General features: G+C 38.5%; 1 protein-coding gene across 3 annotated transcripts in view; it reads left to right on the top strand.

Annotated features, from left to right (window-relative positions):
• The window catches only part of LOC112156649 (striated muscle enriched protein kinase), a 72,127-nt gene that overhangs the window by 666 nt on the left and 52,375 nt on the right, over window positions 1–19,086 (top strand). The window contains exons 2-3 of one of the 3 annotated variants that reach the window (XM_024288899.2): window positions 2,524–2,711; window positions 4,800–5,303. In XM_024288899.2, coding sequence (XP_024144667.1) covers window positions 4,922–5,303 — 382 coding nt within the window. In that variant the 5' untranslated portion in view covers window positions 2,524–2,711; window positions 4,800–4,921. Of the gene's footprint in view, window positions 1–2,220; window positions 2,712–4,799; window positions 5,304–15,222; window positions 15,387–19,086 lie in introns of those variants that run through there. The other 2 variants (XM_024288900.2, XM_036215862.1) reach the window with 2 other exon arrangements.

Below are 19,086 nucleotides of genomic sequence, written 5' to 3'. Positions count from 1 at the left end.
TATTTTATTCTACATGACACGGAATAAACTTTTTAGAAAAGTCCAGTTTAGAAAATGCACTAACTTTAATTAATCAAATTTCTAATATTGCATAACGTTTTGGAACTTTTACTTAACAAATTAAATCGCTGTGGTTCATATGTTAAAAATAAATTAAATTAAACTAAGTTTGTATTTGAAAGTGCAGTGCACCTTTTTGACCAGAAGAGGACATCAAAACTCTAAATACAAGAAAAGTTTTTGACTGAAAGAAAATATCAAAGAATAGACTGAATGAGAAAAAATATTGTTATTAAATTTATTGTCATACCAAATATAGAGGAGATTATAGTAAATATTGTTGCTAAAATCTACAAATTACATATTGCATTAAAATAAGGGTAAACAGCTGGACAGGAAGGATGAATCCAAATTCTTCTAATGTAACTATAATCACAAGTCATACAGCTGGATGAGCAGATACCATCCAATGGCAGAACAAACTTTACTGCTTAACATGAGTAATAAAATATATCTATATTTTGTAATTAATAAAGTCAGTTTTGTTTTTCATTACATCTACATACACACTGGAAATTTGATGCCTGTCATTGGACTCATATTCTCATCTGCAGTTTGTTTTTCAAATAAAGAGAAACCAAGCCCACTGTCCTAACATGATGGTATCTGCCATCGCAAGAATGAAGCAAACCGTTTCATGCCCAAGTTGCTAGACTTCCGCTGCTAGGGACTTTGTACCAAACCTCTTTTAACTGTAGGTGGCAGACATGTGCTAGTAAATGGTAGATAACGAAGAAGAAGAAGAAGAAGTCCCTCCTGCGTATCAGCTCAAAGAATGAGTGTTAGCGTCAGAATTAGCAAGAATTATGTTAGTTGTGTCCAGACTATGCTAACGTAGAGTGTTGTGTATCAGCTCAGAGAATGAGCGTTAGCTTAAGAATTAGCAAGAATTATGTTAGTTGTGTCTAGACTATGCTAATGTAAAGTGTTGTGTATCAACTCAGAGAATGAGCGTTAGCTTAGGAATTAGCAAGAATTATGTTAGTTGTGTCTAGACTATGCTGATGTAAAGTGTTGTGTATCAGCTCAGAGAATGAGCGTTAGCTTAAGAATTAGCAAGAACTTTTTTAATTACGCAAAGATTTTTCTAACGTAAAATGTTGCCTATCTCCTCAAAGAATAATCTGCTAGCGTCATAATTGCATAAAAACTTTACTAATGTAAAGTTTTGCGTATCAGCTCATAGAATGAGTGTTAGCGTCAGAATTAGCTAGAATTATGTTAGTTGTTTGCAGACTATGCTAACCTAGAGTGTTGCGTAACAGCTCAAAGAATCAGAAGTAGCTAAAATTAGGTTAATTGCGTGAAGAATTTACCAACATCAAGTGTTGCGTATCTCCTCAAAGAATAATGTGTTATCATCACAATTAGCTAGCATTACATTGATTTTATAAAGACTTTACTAATGTGAAGTGTTGCATATCAGCTCAAAGAATGAGTGTTAGCTACAGAAATTGTTAAAATTATGTTAATTGGGCAAAGACTTTACTAGCGCAAAGTGTTGCGAAGTGTTGCTTCAGAATTAGCTAGAATTATGTTGATCACGTAAGGACTTTTCTAATATAAAGTGGGAAAGTGTCATTTTTTTTACCTGCAGAATCCATTAGAGTTACGTTAATTATGTAAACGGTTAAAGAGGTTTGGTAATCAGGGGTGGAGCTATTGCAAGCTTTGCTCAACACTTGCCCCGCCCCAATTTTTGAGTCAATATTTATTCTAATTTTCGACAAAGATTAGGAAGTCATCAAAGACGTCATTTTTTAAGCATTGCAACAATGAGAAGCAAACATTTTTAAAACAGAATATAAACACTAATAATGATAATGAGTAATAATACGTAAAGATTCTAGCCCCGCCCATGCTGTAATGTAAAGAACATCAACATTTGAACCGGGGTTGAAGGGTTCAGCGACATCTTTTTTGTAGTAATTATGAATTTTATATATTTTTTAAGTGTACACTGTATTTTAAACCGTAAAAAAGTAGAACGCGAAGATAAAAAGATTTTAGTAAAACACTTTTCAAAGGACACATTTTCAATGAACTAAGTAGATTTTTCCCAGACTTAGACCTAGAAACTCAATCCCGCTCAGACTGTTCCTGTCCGTCTGCCGCACAGTCAACCACACATACATGTCAGGCATTATCTCAAAGGCCTGGAGAGCGCTGAGTGCCTGGTGCGTGCGTGTGCGTAAGCGTGTGAGAATAGATTGTACTGGGGAGTCCAAGAAATGTGACCTATTGGTGCAGCTGTCACTCCCCGGCTGAGGGAGGTGTGGGGAGGGGGGGCTAAAGCAGAAACATGGCAGGGAGAACAAGAGCAGATTTAAGTAATGAGTCGCATTAAAAGGTGAAAAAAGTGATCTTTATGTGACACTTGAAGTTAGAAACACCCAAGAACAAAAAGGTCTAAGTGGTTTGACATTTAGAGAAAGGATTTTTTTTCTCTTCTTTCTTTCTGAGGTTAAAGCTTTAGGAAGAGACCATGGCCGCTAATGCTTCATGATCTGGGGCGGACTTACACCTACAGTCTGCACTCGCTAAAGGACAGATCATTTGAGATTACATTTTTCACTCCGTGGGATTTTGTTTCCTTGACTTTTGCGAGGATGCCCAGAGAATTTGCCTCCAGCAGAAGAAGTAAAACCAAGGTAAGTGGTGTTTTTTTTTTTTTTTTTTCTTATGGCTTAAAATATTGGGTTGTCATCAGAAAATGATAAAGATTGTTGTGTTTTTTGATTATGTAATATTTAAAAAAGATACTTGGCTAATTTTATTTTGAAAGGTTCATTTTTTTCCCATTGAAAAACGAATTTAAATGAAGAAAATGCATTTTTTTCAAAGCTGGTTTTGGTAATAAATGACTAAAAAGTGCATCATTATAAAAATATTAATTCATTTAATTAATGGGTACACAATTTTTTGATGAAAATTGAAACCGTTTTTTGACTTTTATTACAACCCTATTTAAAATACTTGGTCAAACCGATGACAAGGTGTTAGTTTTATTACCAAATAAAAGTCATTCAAATTAATTTAAAAGAAACATTGTAAAAGAGTTCCTAAAGTTGGAAAAACACTTTTTTTTAATCATCTTTTGAGTTATTATAAAAACATTCCCATTGGTCTTTTAAATATGATTTTTCAGTTTTTAGCCAAAATGTTAAAAAATCTGTCGTTTTCTTGAACAAAGTTTCTGGAGAGCGGTAGGAAATGGGCCTCCCATTTGTGGGCGGGACCGTTGGTGCATTCCCCGATGACTCCGCCCCCACTTCCCATCACCTATTATTAGCTTTACCACAATTAGTCGACTAATCAGCTACTAAAATAGTCAACGACTAATTTAATAGTCGATTAGTCGTTACTTTATATTATATGGAGTCAGAGTGTAGTAAAATGGAGCGTTCAGCACCAAAAGAGTCACTTTATTTTATACTTGAGTAAGTTAAAGCAAAACTTTATCTTTTGTGAAAAATAGTTACTTTGTTTCAGTTGCGGACCTCATTAGATTTAATCTTGTTTTAAGCTAATGAAGAACGGAATCTGCACAGTTAATTAAAGGTTTAATAAACTATCATCTTAATTGTCTTTATTTTTAGTTAGTTTAATGCTAATAATGGTTGAAATGTGTTTTAATCCACTTTGTGCATTACCCGATTAGGCGACTAATTGGAAAAAATAATCAGTGAATAGTCGACTAATTAAACAATCGTTTGTGGCAGCCCTACCCACTACTGAGAGCTCTCTGTTTCCACTCTCTTGCACTAGCTAACATTAGTGGCGCAACAAAAATGGTGGCCAATATTTGAGCTCGACAATTTTGAGCCAGATTCCAGCTCAGATGAGGAAAACGAAGACGTATATGGACATTTTAGTCTACAAAAGGATGGATATGAATGGGGCGGAGCAAAAAGCTTGTGGCCCCGCCCAGCAAATTTTCAACATCAAAAGGCATGTTTTCGTCAGATGAGACTAGAAATACTCCCCAATTTATTTTTTTGCTAAATTTTCTTCATACAAAATAGAAAAAAATGCACAATAACATGTTAAAAACACCAAAAGGCTACTTTTACTGTCGTAGCTCTTTAAAGGGTAACCTGTTGGCTGTTGACCTCTATAAATGGGGCTTTAAAAGTGCTATATGTTGGTCATAGCCGAATTTTTGACAAAATGAAATAAAACTGTTTAATTCTTCAAATTATAGTCAAAAACCATCTGTGTGCTGCCCCCTACAGGTTAAAATGAGTTATTACAGTTGAATTTTGTGATTGGTCAAACCATGTAAGTTTCACAAGTTTGACATCATGATCTGCAGCTCCAGTAATGATAACAGTCCAGCCCTCAAGCCCCTCCCCTCTGACTGGATTTTCAAATTTTGGCAGTGGGTGGAGTCAGCCTCCAACTTGCTGGTTTCGTTACCCTTTAATGAGAACTTAGTGGTTTCCCAAAATTTGCTGGAAAAGGCAGATGGTTTTTTGGAATTGACATAATAAGATACAAATGAAATACTTTTGTTGTTTGTGGAGAAAAATGGGTTTTAGCTTATGAATTTAGATGTATTTGTGAAACAGTGGTGGGAGTTTCTTAGTCTGGGCACGTTCAGTTGCGTTAGCTTGGTGCCAAGTACCTTGTAGTTATCTAGGAAATACTTCTTGGGCTTATTTTCTTTGTAATTTTATATCGATTGTCAGAACAAAAATGTATATATATATATAACTGTGTTTCATGGATTGTTTCAGCTCCTGATGCAAGAACCTTCTGGGATTTTCACCTGTGGACCCCAACACATCTGAATTGATGGCGTCTTTCAGTAAATGCCGCTGACATCAGTCTTTGGGGTTGTGAAAAAGTCCGAACCAAAATGGCAGATGTCCCAGAGTCAAGTTCCTTTCGTAATGTCCCCCACAAGAAGGCCAAAATCACCAGTGACCCAGTTTGTCAAGACACGGGGTCCAAAACCCAGAAGCCATCAGCTCCGGTTTTCACCCGTAAACTCCGTAAGGCAGCAGTGGGAGCGGGCTGTGATATCCGTCTGAGGGTGTCGGTGTCAGGACATCCGAAACCTGTGCTGACCTGGTACCACAACGACCAGCTCCTTCCCCCTTCAGAAGCTCAGGAGTCAGGCGGGCTGTGGATACGGGACTGCCGGACCACCGACGCTGGCCTCTACATCTGCCTGGCGACCAATGAGCTCGGAGAGGCAAGCTGCAGTTCTGTGCTGGCCGTCATGGACCTGGGAGAAGGTAACGTTGCACCCTGATCTTTTTTTCCCCTTCAAAATAAAGCGGAACAGAGCTTTGATTTTCGGAACGGCTGTTACAGACGTGAAGGAATCTCGGGTTTCTATTTGTGGAAGTTTTATGGTTTTTGCTTTGGAATTCACATGTGTCCTCTTGAAATGTAGACTCCCTTGCAAACAGAAGACAAAACAACAGTTGGCCCAAGAGTGGGCTTTGAGCATCAGGTGGCAGCCGTGACATCTGTGTCGACGAATCATTGTCGGGAAGGGTTTAGGGCGAGCTTGTGGCTGTAAGTGGAAACTCAGATGTGTTTGTCGGTGGGGAAAGAGCTCTGCTCTCCCCAAAAGGGCCTTTTGCTCGCTGAAACAAGGAGTTCTGCATTTCTTTTTCTGAGGATATGTCACATCTAAACATGGGGAAATTAGTATAGTAGCAGTAAACGTGGGAAAATATTTCAAATTCCAGCTCAATACAGTTTTCTTGCCAATCAATAGGAATTCCATCTTTTATCCCAAAACAAAAATTTATTTGACTACCGTAACTCTACCATTTACGCAATTAACAAAAAATCCACCTAACTCTCTTGCGTAGAAAAGCAGCGCCATTAGGTAACACTTCACATTAGTAACGTGCCACTTCTCTCTGCGTCAAAATTAGCTGATTCACGTTGATTGCGTAAATAGTCAAAGACTTACAGTATTGTATATACTTTACAATCAAAGCTTTAGTTCCAGTGTTGACATTCCTACGACTATCGTAACTCTACAACTGTCTACTCAAATAATGCTATTCCGGCAGATTCTAAAGCAGAGACTAGCAGCTTTTCACCTTTATGTAACACTTTAAGTTTATTGTACTAACTTAAAGTGCTGAAATCGCTTTTCTCCGCGTCAGAATTAGCTGATTCACATTGATCACGCTAACGGTCGAAGGGTTACGGTAGAGTGTGTGTTATTTAGTTGTTGCCAGCAATATCTTTGATGTTAAAAGGCTAACAGTTGCTATCTCTAAAATCAACACTTTCTCATTAACTCAAGACTTTGCGACAATAAATAAACAAATAGCTTAAATGTGAACCACTAAAGGATATTTCAAGAAAACATGCATCTTTGGTGTAGAAATCGTATCAATAATCCTTGACATTAGCCATAGAACTCTGAACAACAAAAGTAAAGCCTGAAGTGGGAGGAGCCTATTGATAGGATTTTACTTTGCTTACATCAACAATGTTCTGAAAAAAATAATAATTTTCCACACTAGGCTTTTCATAAGTTTTTTTTTTTTGGTGTAAGAAATTGGAAACCAGCATCCAGTGTTCATTTGAGGAACAGCAACACTTTACTACTTCCAGGTTTGTTTCAAATTTCGGAACAGAATGTGAGGGCTTGGTTTTGGCCAAGTACCAATGACTATGTTATTAACATTCGGGTCTCCAATGGCAACATGGTGGCCCAATGGTTAGCGCTATTGCCTCACATCAAGAAGGCCCCTGGTTCAAGTCCCGGCAGGGGGACCTGAAACAGAATCCCTAATGGGGGATCTTTTTTTGATTGCATATTCCCTAGGGACTGCGGCCAAAAACAAAGGGTTAATTGGTGTCCCTAGTTGTGAATGTGAGTGTGTATTGATTGTGGACTTGCGATAGACTGGACACCTCTCCAGGGTGTACCTTTCCATCGCCCACGAGTAGCCGGGTAGGCTTCACCACCCCTGTGACCCTGAAAGGCACAAAACAGGTTTAGAAAAATGGTCACCAATAGACATTTCTAAATTACAGATGCTTTCAAACATTGTAGAAGTCCTACTGTTTAGACCAGGGGTGTCCTTCAGGGCCAGAATCCTACTGATTTTCCAGAAACCTTGCCTTTTCACCTGGATCAGGTGTGTTTAGCCAATAAGGAGCTTCAATGGCAGGTTGGTTGCAAAATGAATAGGACACTGGCCCTAAAAGATTGCCTTCCCTAATTTAGACCAATGGGTGTGGATGTCTTACCCAATGTCTGATGAATTCCCTTCATAACTCATTAGGAAAAGGGTCTCCAACCCTGTTCCTCGTAAGTTGTCGCCCTGCTTGTTTTGCAGGTAACCCTGCTTCAGTAATTATTCATCACCTGAAGTGTGTTCAGTCATTCAGAAACTGCGCTGACTCAATCCAGCCAATTTGAAGTTACTGACTGAGGGTTAGCTGAAAAAACAAGCAGGGCAATACGAAGAACAAAGTTGGAGACCCCTAGATTAGGGTTACCACTTTTCTTCACATTGGAATCAATTTTTAGACGTTGATCGCATAAAAAGACGAAAAGTTATGCAATATAATTTTAGGCGTCAACGGTGACATCTTAGGTGTTAAAGGGTTAACTGCAACTATGGAAGTTAAAGTGACAGAATTAGGTTTGAGTCTTTTTAGTTTTACAGGTTTTGACTTGATGCGGATGATGACCACTTGTCTGTGAGGCTTGGATTTTGTATTACCACTTATAGTATATTTTCTCAATAGTCTATATATACATACAGTACATATATACATACTGTACATTTATACATACTGTACACATATACATACATACATACTGTACATATATGCATACATACTGTATATACATACATACCGTACATATATTTATACTGTACATAAATACATACATGTATACATACTGTACATATATACATACTGTACATACATACTGCACATATATTTATACTGTACATAAATACATACATGTATACATACTGTACATATATACATACATACTGTACATACTGTACATACATACAGTACATACTGTACATACATGCATACATACTGTACATATATTTATACTACATAAATACAGTACATATATACATACTGTACATGCATACATACATACATACATACATACTGTACATATATACATACTGTACATATATTCATACATGCATACATACTGTACATACATATATACATACATACATACTGTACATATATACATACTGTACATACATACATACTGTACATATATTCATACATATATACATACTGTACATACATGCATACATACATACATACATACATACATACATACATACATACATACATACTGTACATATATTCATACATGCATACATACTGTACATACATATATACATACATACATATATACATACTGTATATACATATATACATACATACACACATACAGTGCATACATACATATATATTGGTTGTATACAAATGACTAGTGTACAACCAGTATACATAAACAGAACCAGTAAATGTAATTTGAAAAAAAAAACACGTTTGAATCTCACTTGGATTAAAATCTCAGGCTCAACTTTTGTGCCCTTGGGAAACACATTTATTCCTACATTACCTTTAATTTTATACGATAACAAGCTGCTTTGACTTAAAGCATCTTGTAAATAGTGTGTAACCATTGCAGATATGTCAAAATAGTTCATAGATTTTTACATTTGAGCTACTATTTCATCATGTTTGGTGATTTTAAAGTAGCTGCTCTTGGATTCCTTTGTGAAAGGTGGTGGTGGTATCATATTTTCTTTTCTTGTATTTTTTGTTTGCACTATAATTGTTGCAAATTGTCATGTTTATTGCTAAATTTAATATAAAATAACTTTTCTGGAGGCGAAAACCATAAATGTTGAATACATTTAGGCTATAAAACGACTTCCTTTTTAAAAAAGAACTCTTTGATTTATGGGAAATGTACTGGGTTTGTCGAGTAAAAATAGTCTTTTCCGAGAATATTTTCTTTTGAAATATTTGGGGAATCTCTTTGATTCCTGAAGGAAGATTTTGGCTCCAAGCGGAGAAAGGAAAGATTTGTGAGCTGACACCAGCTGATTGAACAAGAAAGTGAAACCACAAATAAGCTGTCAAATCAAATTAGGCTGTAAAAGAAATTGCTGCTGTTGCAGCTCTCTGGCACTTCCAGATTTAGAGCGTGCTGGTGACATTTTTTTTTTTTTTCCAATGCAGCACGCCGTGCGAAACATCAAAGCTGTTCTGGAAAAGCGCTGTAATTTAATCAGTCACATCTTTTCAAGCTCATTGGGTTTGATTTCCCACAGACTTTTGAGATGGTACGACTATTTGCCTTGAACCGTCTCCATAGCTACAAAAGCAGCATGAAAGGAGGTCCTTAACAGGCCTTCAGCACTCCATTATCTTTCAGGAGGATGATTGCGAATGGATCATCATTTCTTCTAGCTTCTTTTATCCATCTGAGATCAAGATTACTGTTTGGTTAAGCTCTATAAGCAACAAAGCAATGATAGATTATTGACCTAAATTATTTGAACTTTTCTAGGAAGATGTATGGGTTCTTAAAATGATGTGTAAATCGATGCTGGTTATGTCGTAGTCACATGCACCCCTATGTATGTTTACCGGTACAGGTTTTTGGGTTGTCGGGGTGTAGACAGGAAATACCACATCCCACAAGGAGCAGAGGTGTGTCTTGTAGTTCCCTTAAGGCTCCTGTGGCCACCTTAAAGGACCTCATAAAAATAGAATGTATGTACATGGTACCTGCATCTCACCTACTGTACTGTACGTGTTGCTTAAGTGTCCGCTATGACCTGTCGCCCGCAGCATACCCGTAGGAAAAAATGTGAATGAACATTTTGGCTCGACGGTCTACAACACGTGTGTCAACGTCAAAGGCCCGTGGGCCAGATCCAGCTCTCAGGGTAATACTATCCGGCCCTCCAGATCAATTTATTTCATTGTTATTAACGGCCCGATGTTATCTTGCGTTTATTTCTAACTTTTATAATTTTGACAAAATATTTTTTTATGGACAGGAAAATGCTGAAAGTTATTTAAGGTTTAAAGTGATTTATTCTGGAATAATATTCCTGCCTTTGTTATCATTCATAATTATGTTAAAAAGTTTCGGTTATAAAGTTTTAAAAAATTGCATTCTTCTAGCTTTTTGGACTATTTTTTGCATTTACTAAGATTTTTTAGGCAATTTTTGAGTTTATTTAATATTTCAGCTACATGCTAGCTGTTTTGGCTAATTTAGGCTTTTTTCAGTTTTTTAGGCTTTATGAAGTGTAGCTATTTTTTTTAGCTACATTCTAGCAGGTTTGGCTAACCTATGTTTTTTTTGTTTAGTTTTTTTAGGTTAGTTTGGCATTTAGCTAATATTTTAGCTGGCTATCAGCTTCAGCGTTTTTAGCTATCAATTTCAGCATCTTGGGTTTACAGGGTTCCCACTAGCATTATCACAGGTAGTGCTGTATATCTAGTTCTTAATTATTTTAAAAAGTTACGGTTTTTAATTTTTTTTAATGTAGTTTTAGAGTGCTCTGTAAATGTTTATCCTGTTCGGCCTAAGTTGTGTTTTTGTTTTAGGCCCCTTGTGCGATTGAGTTTGACACCCCTGGTCTTTGAAGATTTTTTGTGCGCCCCACAAAATTTGCCAATTTTTCCCCTGCAGACAGTTACTATTCACCCGTAAGGGGAGGGGAGTCGTGACTAAGACATTGCCAGCAGCTCTTTCTAGGTTTAAACTTGATGACATAACCTTTGCTTCTGCACCGTTTATTAAATGTGATCAAATTATGCAAGTCAAGAGCTGTGCAAAGCAGAAGTAAGACAACTTAAATCTTCACAGATGTGTAGCATCTTAAGCCGGTGGCCAGAAATGTAAAAAAGAAAAAAGAGAGAGAGGAATAGTTATAACAAAAATATTGCAAAGCAAGACAAGGTGAATTTACCACAATTTTTTTTCAGACCATTTTGCTATTGTTCAGTCACAATGAACAGAGTCATTCCTCTTAAATCCAAGTGTACATGTTGATTTAACATCTCCAATTGTTCGATTAAACTCACCAAGAGGCAATGTTTTGAATTCTTCTTCTTCAGTTCCAAAAACAACAGTAACTGGAGCCGGGTGGGTTCAACAGATAGTTGTTTGTCAGCTAATTAAAGAAGCTAGCCAAGCACCATTAGCTAAATTTAAAAAATCATTTTGTATGTGTATATGATCAGAAATCATCGCAGTACTTTGTTTCAGATTTAAGATTCACTCAAGAGTTGATCATAAAATCTGTCGCTCTATGACGACCATACTGAGCGAGCTCCCATGCCTATCAGACTTTTTCGTCCTGCCTTTTTGTCCATTTATTGGAGATGTGTGTGAAGACTTAGTTACCCAATCGACAAAGCTGAAAAATAGGATTTAAAGTAGCCCATTGGACCAACCAGTGGATGATTCTTTGGTTTCCCTAAGTACATTAGTAAAGAAAACCCCATTATGGGTCCAGAACAGGAAATGACCACATCGTCATTTGGCTCAGTTTCCTTTTGCACTTGAGTGGACTGGCAATATTACTCCAAACAAGTGTTGAGTTGGAAAAACAGGACAACAAAACCAGCAAGTGTTATGTTTGTGAATATTTTGTTCTTTTATACACATCTCCATACTAACTTATTTACTTTTGCATCTATGCTGCTAAAGTAAGAATTTCTTTCTTCTGTAGGGGAATACTTTTGTGCCATAGGTTCACTTTTGCCCTTTAATCCTCAAAGTAGTTCTTCTTCCTTCAAATTGTTGAACCGCACCAGGATTCACTTGCAAGTAATTTGATTTGAAACGGTTTATTTCAGTCAATCAAGGCAAGTGCGTACAAAGACATGTCAAACATGGGATGACTAGGCATCAACTATAGATTGCTTGAAAGGGAGTAAGAGGAAGGAAACTTTTTTAACCCTTCCGCTCTCTTTGGGGTCCAGATGACTCCAACCTGGGGTCCTTGCGCAGACCTTATGTTTGAAAGATCAAACTTATGGAAGCATTACATCTGTCCAACATGGCAACATAGACCCCCAAAAACAGCTTTAACCCTGTAACCTCAAGGATGTCTCCAACGACATCTGAATAAGACTCTGGAACTCTTTGACCGATTCGCGATCAATGTGAACCAGCTCACTCTGATGCGGAGAAAAGCAGCTCTGGATGTTGACTTTGAACCATACAGTCTTGCCTAATGGCACAAGGTCGCTCAGCTACAAATTCTGCTGGAATTAGGTTAATTGAATAAATGGTTGACTAAACTGAAGAGAGCTTGCAGTAGAGATGCTCCTCCACGTCGAGAGCAGTCAGTTAAGGTGGTTCGGGCATCTGGTTCACTGGTTCAGATGTTCCGGGCATGTCCCACTGGGCCCCGAGGAAGACCAAGGACACACCAGAGAGAGTTGGTCTCTCAGCTGCCTTGGGAACATTTCGGGGTCCCCCAGAGGAGCTGAAGGAAGTGGCCGGGGAGAGAGAAGTCTGGGTATCTTTGATTAGACTGGTCTCCCTGAGACCCGGTCCCGGTCAGGAGAAAGGAGATGGACTGATGGTTAAAGAGTTACAGTAGTTACACAGGAGCTAAAAGTCTAGTGTTAAATAGCTACACATTTTGTCCATTTGTAATCAGTGAACTTCAATAGCTAACTAGCATATCCTATGAATTGTGATGTTACAATCAGAAGCATAGTGCCCATCCAGTTTTGCGAAATTGCTCATCTCATTTTATATTGTTTGAAACAAAACCAAAGCTTCACAACGGACAGCAAGGTAGGATTTTAGGCTTATTGGACATTGGAGTTTACTTGCTCACTACAATGGATCTCGCTACAGAGAACTCACTAGCTTGATACATAGGAGCTCACTAGCTCCGTACAGTGGAGATCGCTTCAGCGGAGCTCGCTAGCTTAGTACATTGGAGCTCGCTAGCTCACTACATTGGACCTCACTACAGTGGAACTTGCTAGCTCAATACAGTAGAGTTTGCTAGCTTAATAAAGTGGAGCTCACCAGCTCACTACAATAGAGCTTGCTACAATAGAGCTTGCTAGCTCTATGCAGCAGAGCTCACTACAGCGGAGCTCCCTAGCTTGATACATTGGAGCTCACTACAATGGATCTCACTACGGTTGAACTTGCTAGCTCAATACAGGAGAGTTTGCTAGCTTGATAAAGGAGAACTCACATGATCACTACAATGGAGCTCGCTACAGCAGAGCTTGCTAGTATGCTATGCTGTCCACCGGGTGGCTGGCTAGTGTCACGAGTCAAACCACTGAGTTCTCACTTAAGCCAAAGTGGGCAAACACAGATGCGGCCACCATGAAAAATGTGGACAAACCTAACTGGGGCCCACATTTTCTCCCCACTTTTAAACCATATGGGGCCCACTTGGCCTTGCTGGCTGGGTATGAGAATTACAGAAAGTTTCAGACGCTAAAATTATTAATTAGCTTTTCAGTTTGAATCGTTCAAGTTTTTTTGTGTTTATGGCCCCGAAATGGCTCCATAGACATGCGCTAACAAACAGTAGAAAAAGAAGAAGAAGAAGCCCCTTCCTGCTGGTCCAGTGTGAACATCATGCGTTAAATGAGCGTAGCTTGAGATTCAACTGGTGATTCACACATCGTCTTTAATTCCAAGTCTTTCTCAAAGGTTGTAGTTTGCAACTTTTTCTGGATATATTTCTCACTAAAAGTTGCTTTAAAAGAACTTGGCCACCCTTAAACTCTCACATAGCCTTGATTGTAACAGACTTCTATCTAAACCCAACATTTCCTGTATTTCACTAAAGTTAGTTTATTTTTGGCTCCAGGTGTTTTCCCTCTCTCTCGCTCCCTGACTTCTGTCTCTTTGTACCTCTCCGCCTTTTCTCTCCTCGCGGTTATTTATGGCTTCGGTATGTGCCGTGCCGGCTCAAGTGCTCGTGCTCCTGGTGACGTGTGGAGCCCCCCCAACACCCCCCCCCCATTCTCAGATTGCACCAGCCGACATCACCGATAATTATAGCATCGCCACGGTCAAGACGCGGCACTGTCACACTCAATCAGTGTGACGGAGATGAAAGGAGGAAAAAAAAAAGGCAGAGTGAAACTGGGAATGCGCATTGGTGTTGTGTACAGACGGTGTTATTGGGGATCCACTTCTGAGTCACAAAAGTGACTAAAAACGAGGGATAAACGGGAAAGCGGAGCAGTGCTGAGTCACGGCTGCAGATTATAAATGATTGTACATTAACGCAATCAGACTCCATCCCTTTAGATTGTTACCCGGTTTGACTCATGCAGGTGGGATGATTACTTTCACAGAATCAAAATCGTAAGATTGGATTTCAGAATAGTCTTCCTTCTAAACCTGATCCGTACTTTGCAACCATGCATTATGTGAATATTTGCATCAAACGACGTAATATTTTACTCTTTCGCAGGAATTGCAGGTAGATTCCTATTGACACGCTTGAATGCAGTTTTCCCAATGGATCTCCAACTGACAGAAGACGGGAATCCATTTCGGAGACGAGATTGGAGCTCACATTTGCATTTTATTTTGGTTTAACCGGACCCGGATGCGGCTGCAAACATTGGTAGTAAATGAAAGCAATTCGTCCTGCTGCCGCATCAAATCCTGTCACCTTTCCTCCCATCAGGCTTTGCTTCTTATGCGCCGGCTCTCTGTTGAACTTGACACTTGGATCTATTTTGGCTGAGTTTTAAAAGAGATGTGTGAATTCTCCAGACGTTGCATGAAAGAGGTTGTTGGCGTGAACAGTTCCATGACTTGAAAACAACTCTTCTGTCCCCAATTTTTTTGCTTGTTTTAACATCTCTAAGGTGATTCTTGTCTGAAATGGACCCATCTATTGAATCTTCTAGAATTGTCTCTCCTGTATGGGAGTTTCGGCTCTACCCGTAGAACAAGCACCGGAGAGGACAGTGTAAGGTCACTCCTCTGTGTTTAATCTCCCGCTTTGACTGGGTGATGGAGGGGGCTGTCCCTCCAAAAGGGGGTGCAAAGCACAGCTGGAGGGGCTGCGTTGTACTGGAAATAGACCTCTGAGGTTGTTGGTAAATGTTCAGAACAAAGATGGGTTGAAGATGATGGCTGCAGGTTCTGCCGGTCGGCACAAGGCGCTGGGAAATCCGTTTTGGGGAAAGGGCGGATGTTTGGAAGCTCTCTGAAGGAATCTTTTGAAACACTACAAAAGTTATGTCGCGGAAGGAGCTACTTGATGCACGAAAGTCTTTGAGGAGTGTTAGGGGAGGACCAAGAAGCAAGAAACAGAAAGGTGAGTGGACGATGGGAAATAAACTTGTTTGCTAGCATTGCTAGCTGTCGTTGGCACGGTGATGTAAGCCGCTTTGTCAATGTTAATTTACAGCTTTAGCTCCAGGGTTTACATTCTTTGGACTACCGTAACTCTTGAACAGTTTGGACAATCAACAGAATTCTTGAGGATTCCGAAGCGGAGAAAGACAGCCTTTACAGAAGTGAAGTGTTTACGAAATCAACGTGAATTAGACGATTCTGTGGAAAAGAAAAGCGACTTTTGCTAATCGAGTGATATGAAAAGCCTAATTTCTCTCTGCATCAGAATTAGCTGATTCAGATTGATTCTGTAAATCAGGGGTGTCAAACTCGGCCAAAATCCAAAACACACAGTAGGTCGCGGGCCGAACAGTGGGATATCCTTGCCTTTGCCTGTCTGGGCGGATTGGGTTTTAAGTGTTTTGCCAATGTGTTAGCAAGATAACATTGGGCCGTTAATAATAATAATAATATAATATGATCTGGATGGCTGGATATAATTATCCTGGGGCTTGACTTTGACAAGTGCTGCAAATGGTTGGAGAGTTACAGTCGGTCAACATCTCGTCGACCAGATCTCCAATGTTCAAAGGTTAACACCATTGACATTCTTTCAACTATCGCAATTCTCAAGCGGTAGAAAGGCAGCTTTTTGTTGATATGCAACACTTTACTTTAGTGAAGTGTCTAACCAATCAACGTAAATCAAATAATTTGATCTGTTGCGGAGAAAAAGCTCTTGCCTCACAGCAAAAAGACGCCCGCTTCAAGTCTTGGTTGGTTGACCTGAAGCAGAATCACCAATTGGGGACCTCTGGGGACTCCAGGTTCCTCCCACAGTCCAAAAACATGCTTCATAGGTTAACTGGTTACTCTAAATCAGGGGTGTCATATTCAATCACACAAGGGGCCAAGATTCAAAACAAGCCTTAGGTTGTGGGCCGAACAGGATAAACATTTATTGAACACACTAAAACTATATTTTTAAAAACTTCAAAACCGTAACTTTTTAACTGAATTATGAATTAGATAGATAGCATTACCTGCAAATCAGCATTACCTGAATTTGGCGGCTGAAGATGATAGCTGAATGCCAAATTAGCCAAAAACTGTAAAAAAAAAAAAACTATGTTGGTCGAAAAAGCTAGCATGTAGCTAAAAAAATAGCTAAACTTCAAAATAGTCTAAAAAAACGGAAAAAAGGCTAAATTAGCCTAAACAGCTAGCATGTAGCTGAAATATTAGCTAAGCTCCAAAATAGGCCAAAATTCTTAGTAAATGCCAAAAAACTAGCAGAATGCCATTTTTTTTAAAAGTTTAAAACTGTTAATAATAATGAATAATTATGAATAATAAACATGCAGGAATATTATTTGCAGGAATATTATTACAGAGAAGATAAACGTAAACATTAAATGATTTGTAATATTTTACTCTCTATAAAAACATATTTTGTCAAAATTATAAAAGTTAGAAATAAGTTTAAGATAACATCGGACCATTAATAACAATAACATAAAATGACTGGATAGAATTACCTGGACCTTGACTTTGACAGGTGCTCTAAATTTTCAGAAGGTGTGAATGTGAGTGTGTGATTGTGGGCCTGTGACGGACTGACGACCTGTCCATGGTATATCCTTCTTTCGCCCACGAGTGGCTACATTAGGCTCCGGCCACCCAGTGACCTAGAAAGGGACAAAACGGGTTTAGACAATGGATGGATAGAAGAGTTACGGTGTATTAAAATGTGTGACATTTAGTTGTCACCGATGACATCTCCATCATTAAAGAGTTGTGGTTAATTTTGGTAGGTCAACATTTTTTTTGCGCAAACTTGTTTGTAACATATGTGCTACCAACCATACTCCTCAGCTTTAAAGATCCACTAAAAGCTGAAAATGCTGATAGCTGGCTAAATTATTAGTTATACGCCAAATTAGCCAAAAAAAAGTAAATCTGAAAATAACGTAGGTTAGCCAAAACAGCTAGCTTGTAGCTTAAAAAATAGCAAAACTTCAAAACACCCTAAAAAAACTGAAAAAAGCTTAAATTGGCCAAAACAGCTAGCATGTAAATATTAGCTTAACTCCAAAATAGCCTAAAAGCAAAAAAATCCTAAATTAGCCAAAATAGCTAGCATGCAGCTAAAATATTAGCTAAACTTTAAAGTAGCCTAAAAAAACCTTAAAATGCCAAAATAGTCTCAAAAGCTAGTATAATGCTTTCAACTTTACTACACTCTGACTCTATATAATATAAAGTAATGACTAATCGTGGCAGGCCTACAGAGAGTATAAACAGAGGGATGATGGGATATCAGCTGAAGCTTCCTTCCTCGGCAACAGTCCTGCCCACAACAAAGAAAATATGTCTACATATGTAATTAAAATAAATAGAAATCATTAATCTTCACTTTTCTTGAAAGTGAAACCTGCAGTACAGCTCTTTCTCTTCTACACCCACCCAGGTTTACCTTAGTGCTGTCAGCTGCCACGCCGGAGCAGAAATAATCTATAGCTGCATGATGATAAAGCATTCTGTAGACTTTATGTTTGAGTGGATTAAGCTTGCAGTACAATTAATTAGGTTCTGTATCCACGCGAGGCAGCTGAGGCAACATGGGAGGCCGGCGCTGCCGCTCCAATGTTTGTGTTCCACGCTGCCAGCACGCAGCCATTTACAGGAACCCCTCGGGGATTCGGTCCGGCTTAGGTGGTAGGATCGGATTGCACCGGGACTGCTGGTCCTTTTTCCAGAACCCGCCCTGCGATCGGATCTATTGATACGAATGTTTGCAGACGGGGAATGTTGTTTTTTCTGCCCTGCCTTTGCACTTTGCTTTCATCATCCTTCACTCTGCTTCTCATTAAACAAGACGGAAAGCTTGCACATTCACTCTGGGTGCTGCAAAGGAGTGGAAATCGTTAGGATTTGTCCCAAAAAGGGATTGATGTCTTTCAAAATAAAATGTGCTACAACAACAACAAAACAAAACAAAAAATCTACTAGGAAACTTGGAGTTAAGACCCTGGTTTCTATAGACAATATACTAAGGAATAGCCTTTAAAATAATAAGATTCGCTAAGATCAAACTTTTTGGTGTTCTTGTGACACTTTTCTGATCATTTCTGAGTATCTATGAGTACACAGTGCATTGCTTAAAGAAAAAAAGCAAAACCACACAAAAAAAAAAAAATCCTCTAACTAGCAAGACCGCCAAAGGAAGACAGTAACATAGCAAGGGAACGCTGTATACCCAACCGGGTGTGTGTAGTGGATTGAATTTTTGCTTTAAGAGACTGACTTGCTGTATTCAAAGACATTAACCTTTATGTCCCATAACAAAACAAAAACAAGCAGAGGTGCATCTATTCTCAACGCTAAATACTCATAAGTATGGATGGAGCCTTCCATTGGTACTTTCTTTTATTTGTTGTTCAAAATTAAATATTTTTCATTTTCATGAGGCTTTAACCCCTGTATTCTGTTTGGGTCAAAATTGACCCATTTTCACACTTGAAAACAAGTGTCTGTATTATTTTCATTGTTGTTGCTCTTATTGTTATCATAACTTTCCACTATGTGCCATATTGTATGTACTTTACTATTAACATGTCTGAAACCAACTTTAATCGGTTTAGTAAAAAAAAATGTTCAGGTTAAAACTGACTCATTTT

Source organism: Oryzias melastigma, linkage group LG2 (genome assembly GCF_002922805.2).
Source record: "Oryzias melastigma strain HK-1 linkage group LG2, ASM292280v2, whole genome shotgun sequence".
NCBI classification, from domain to species: Eukaryota; Metazoa; Chordata; class Actinopteri; order Beloniformes; family Adrianichthyidae; genus Oryzias; species Oryzias melastigma.
The sequence above is the reverse complement of the archived record's forward strand: the minus strand, read 5'-3'. Positions and strand labels throughout refer to the sequence as shown.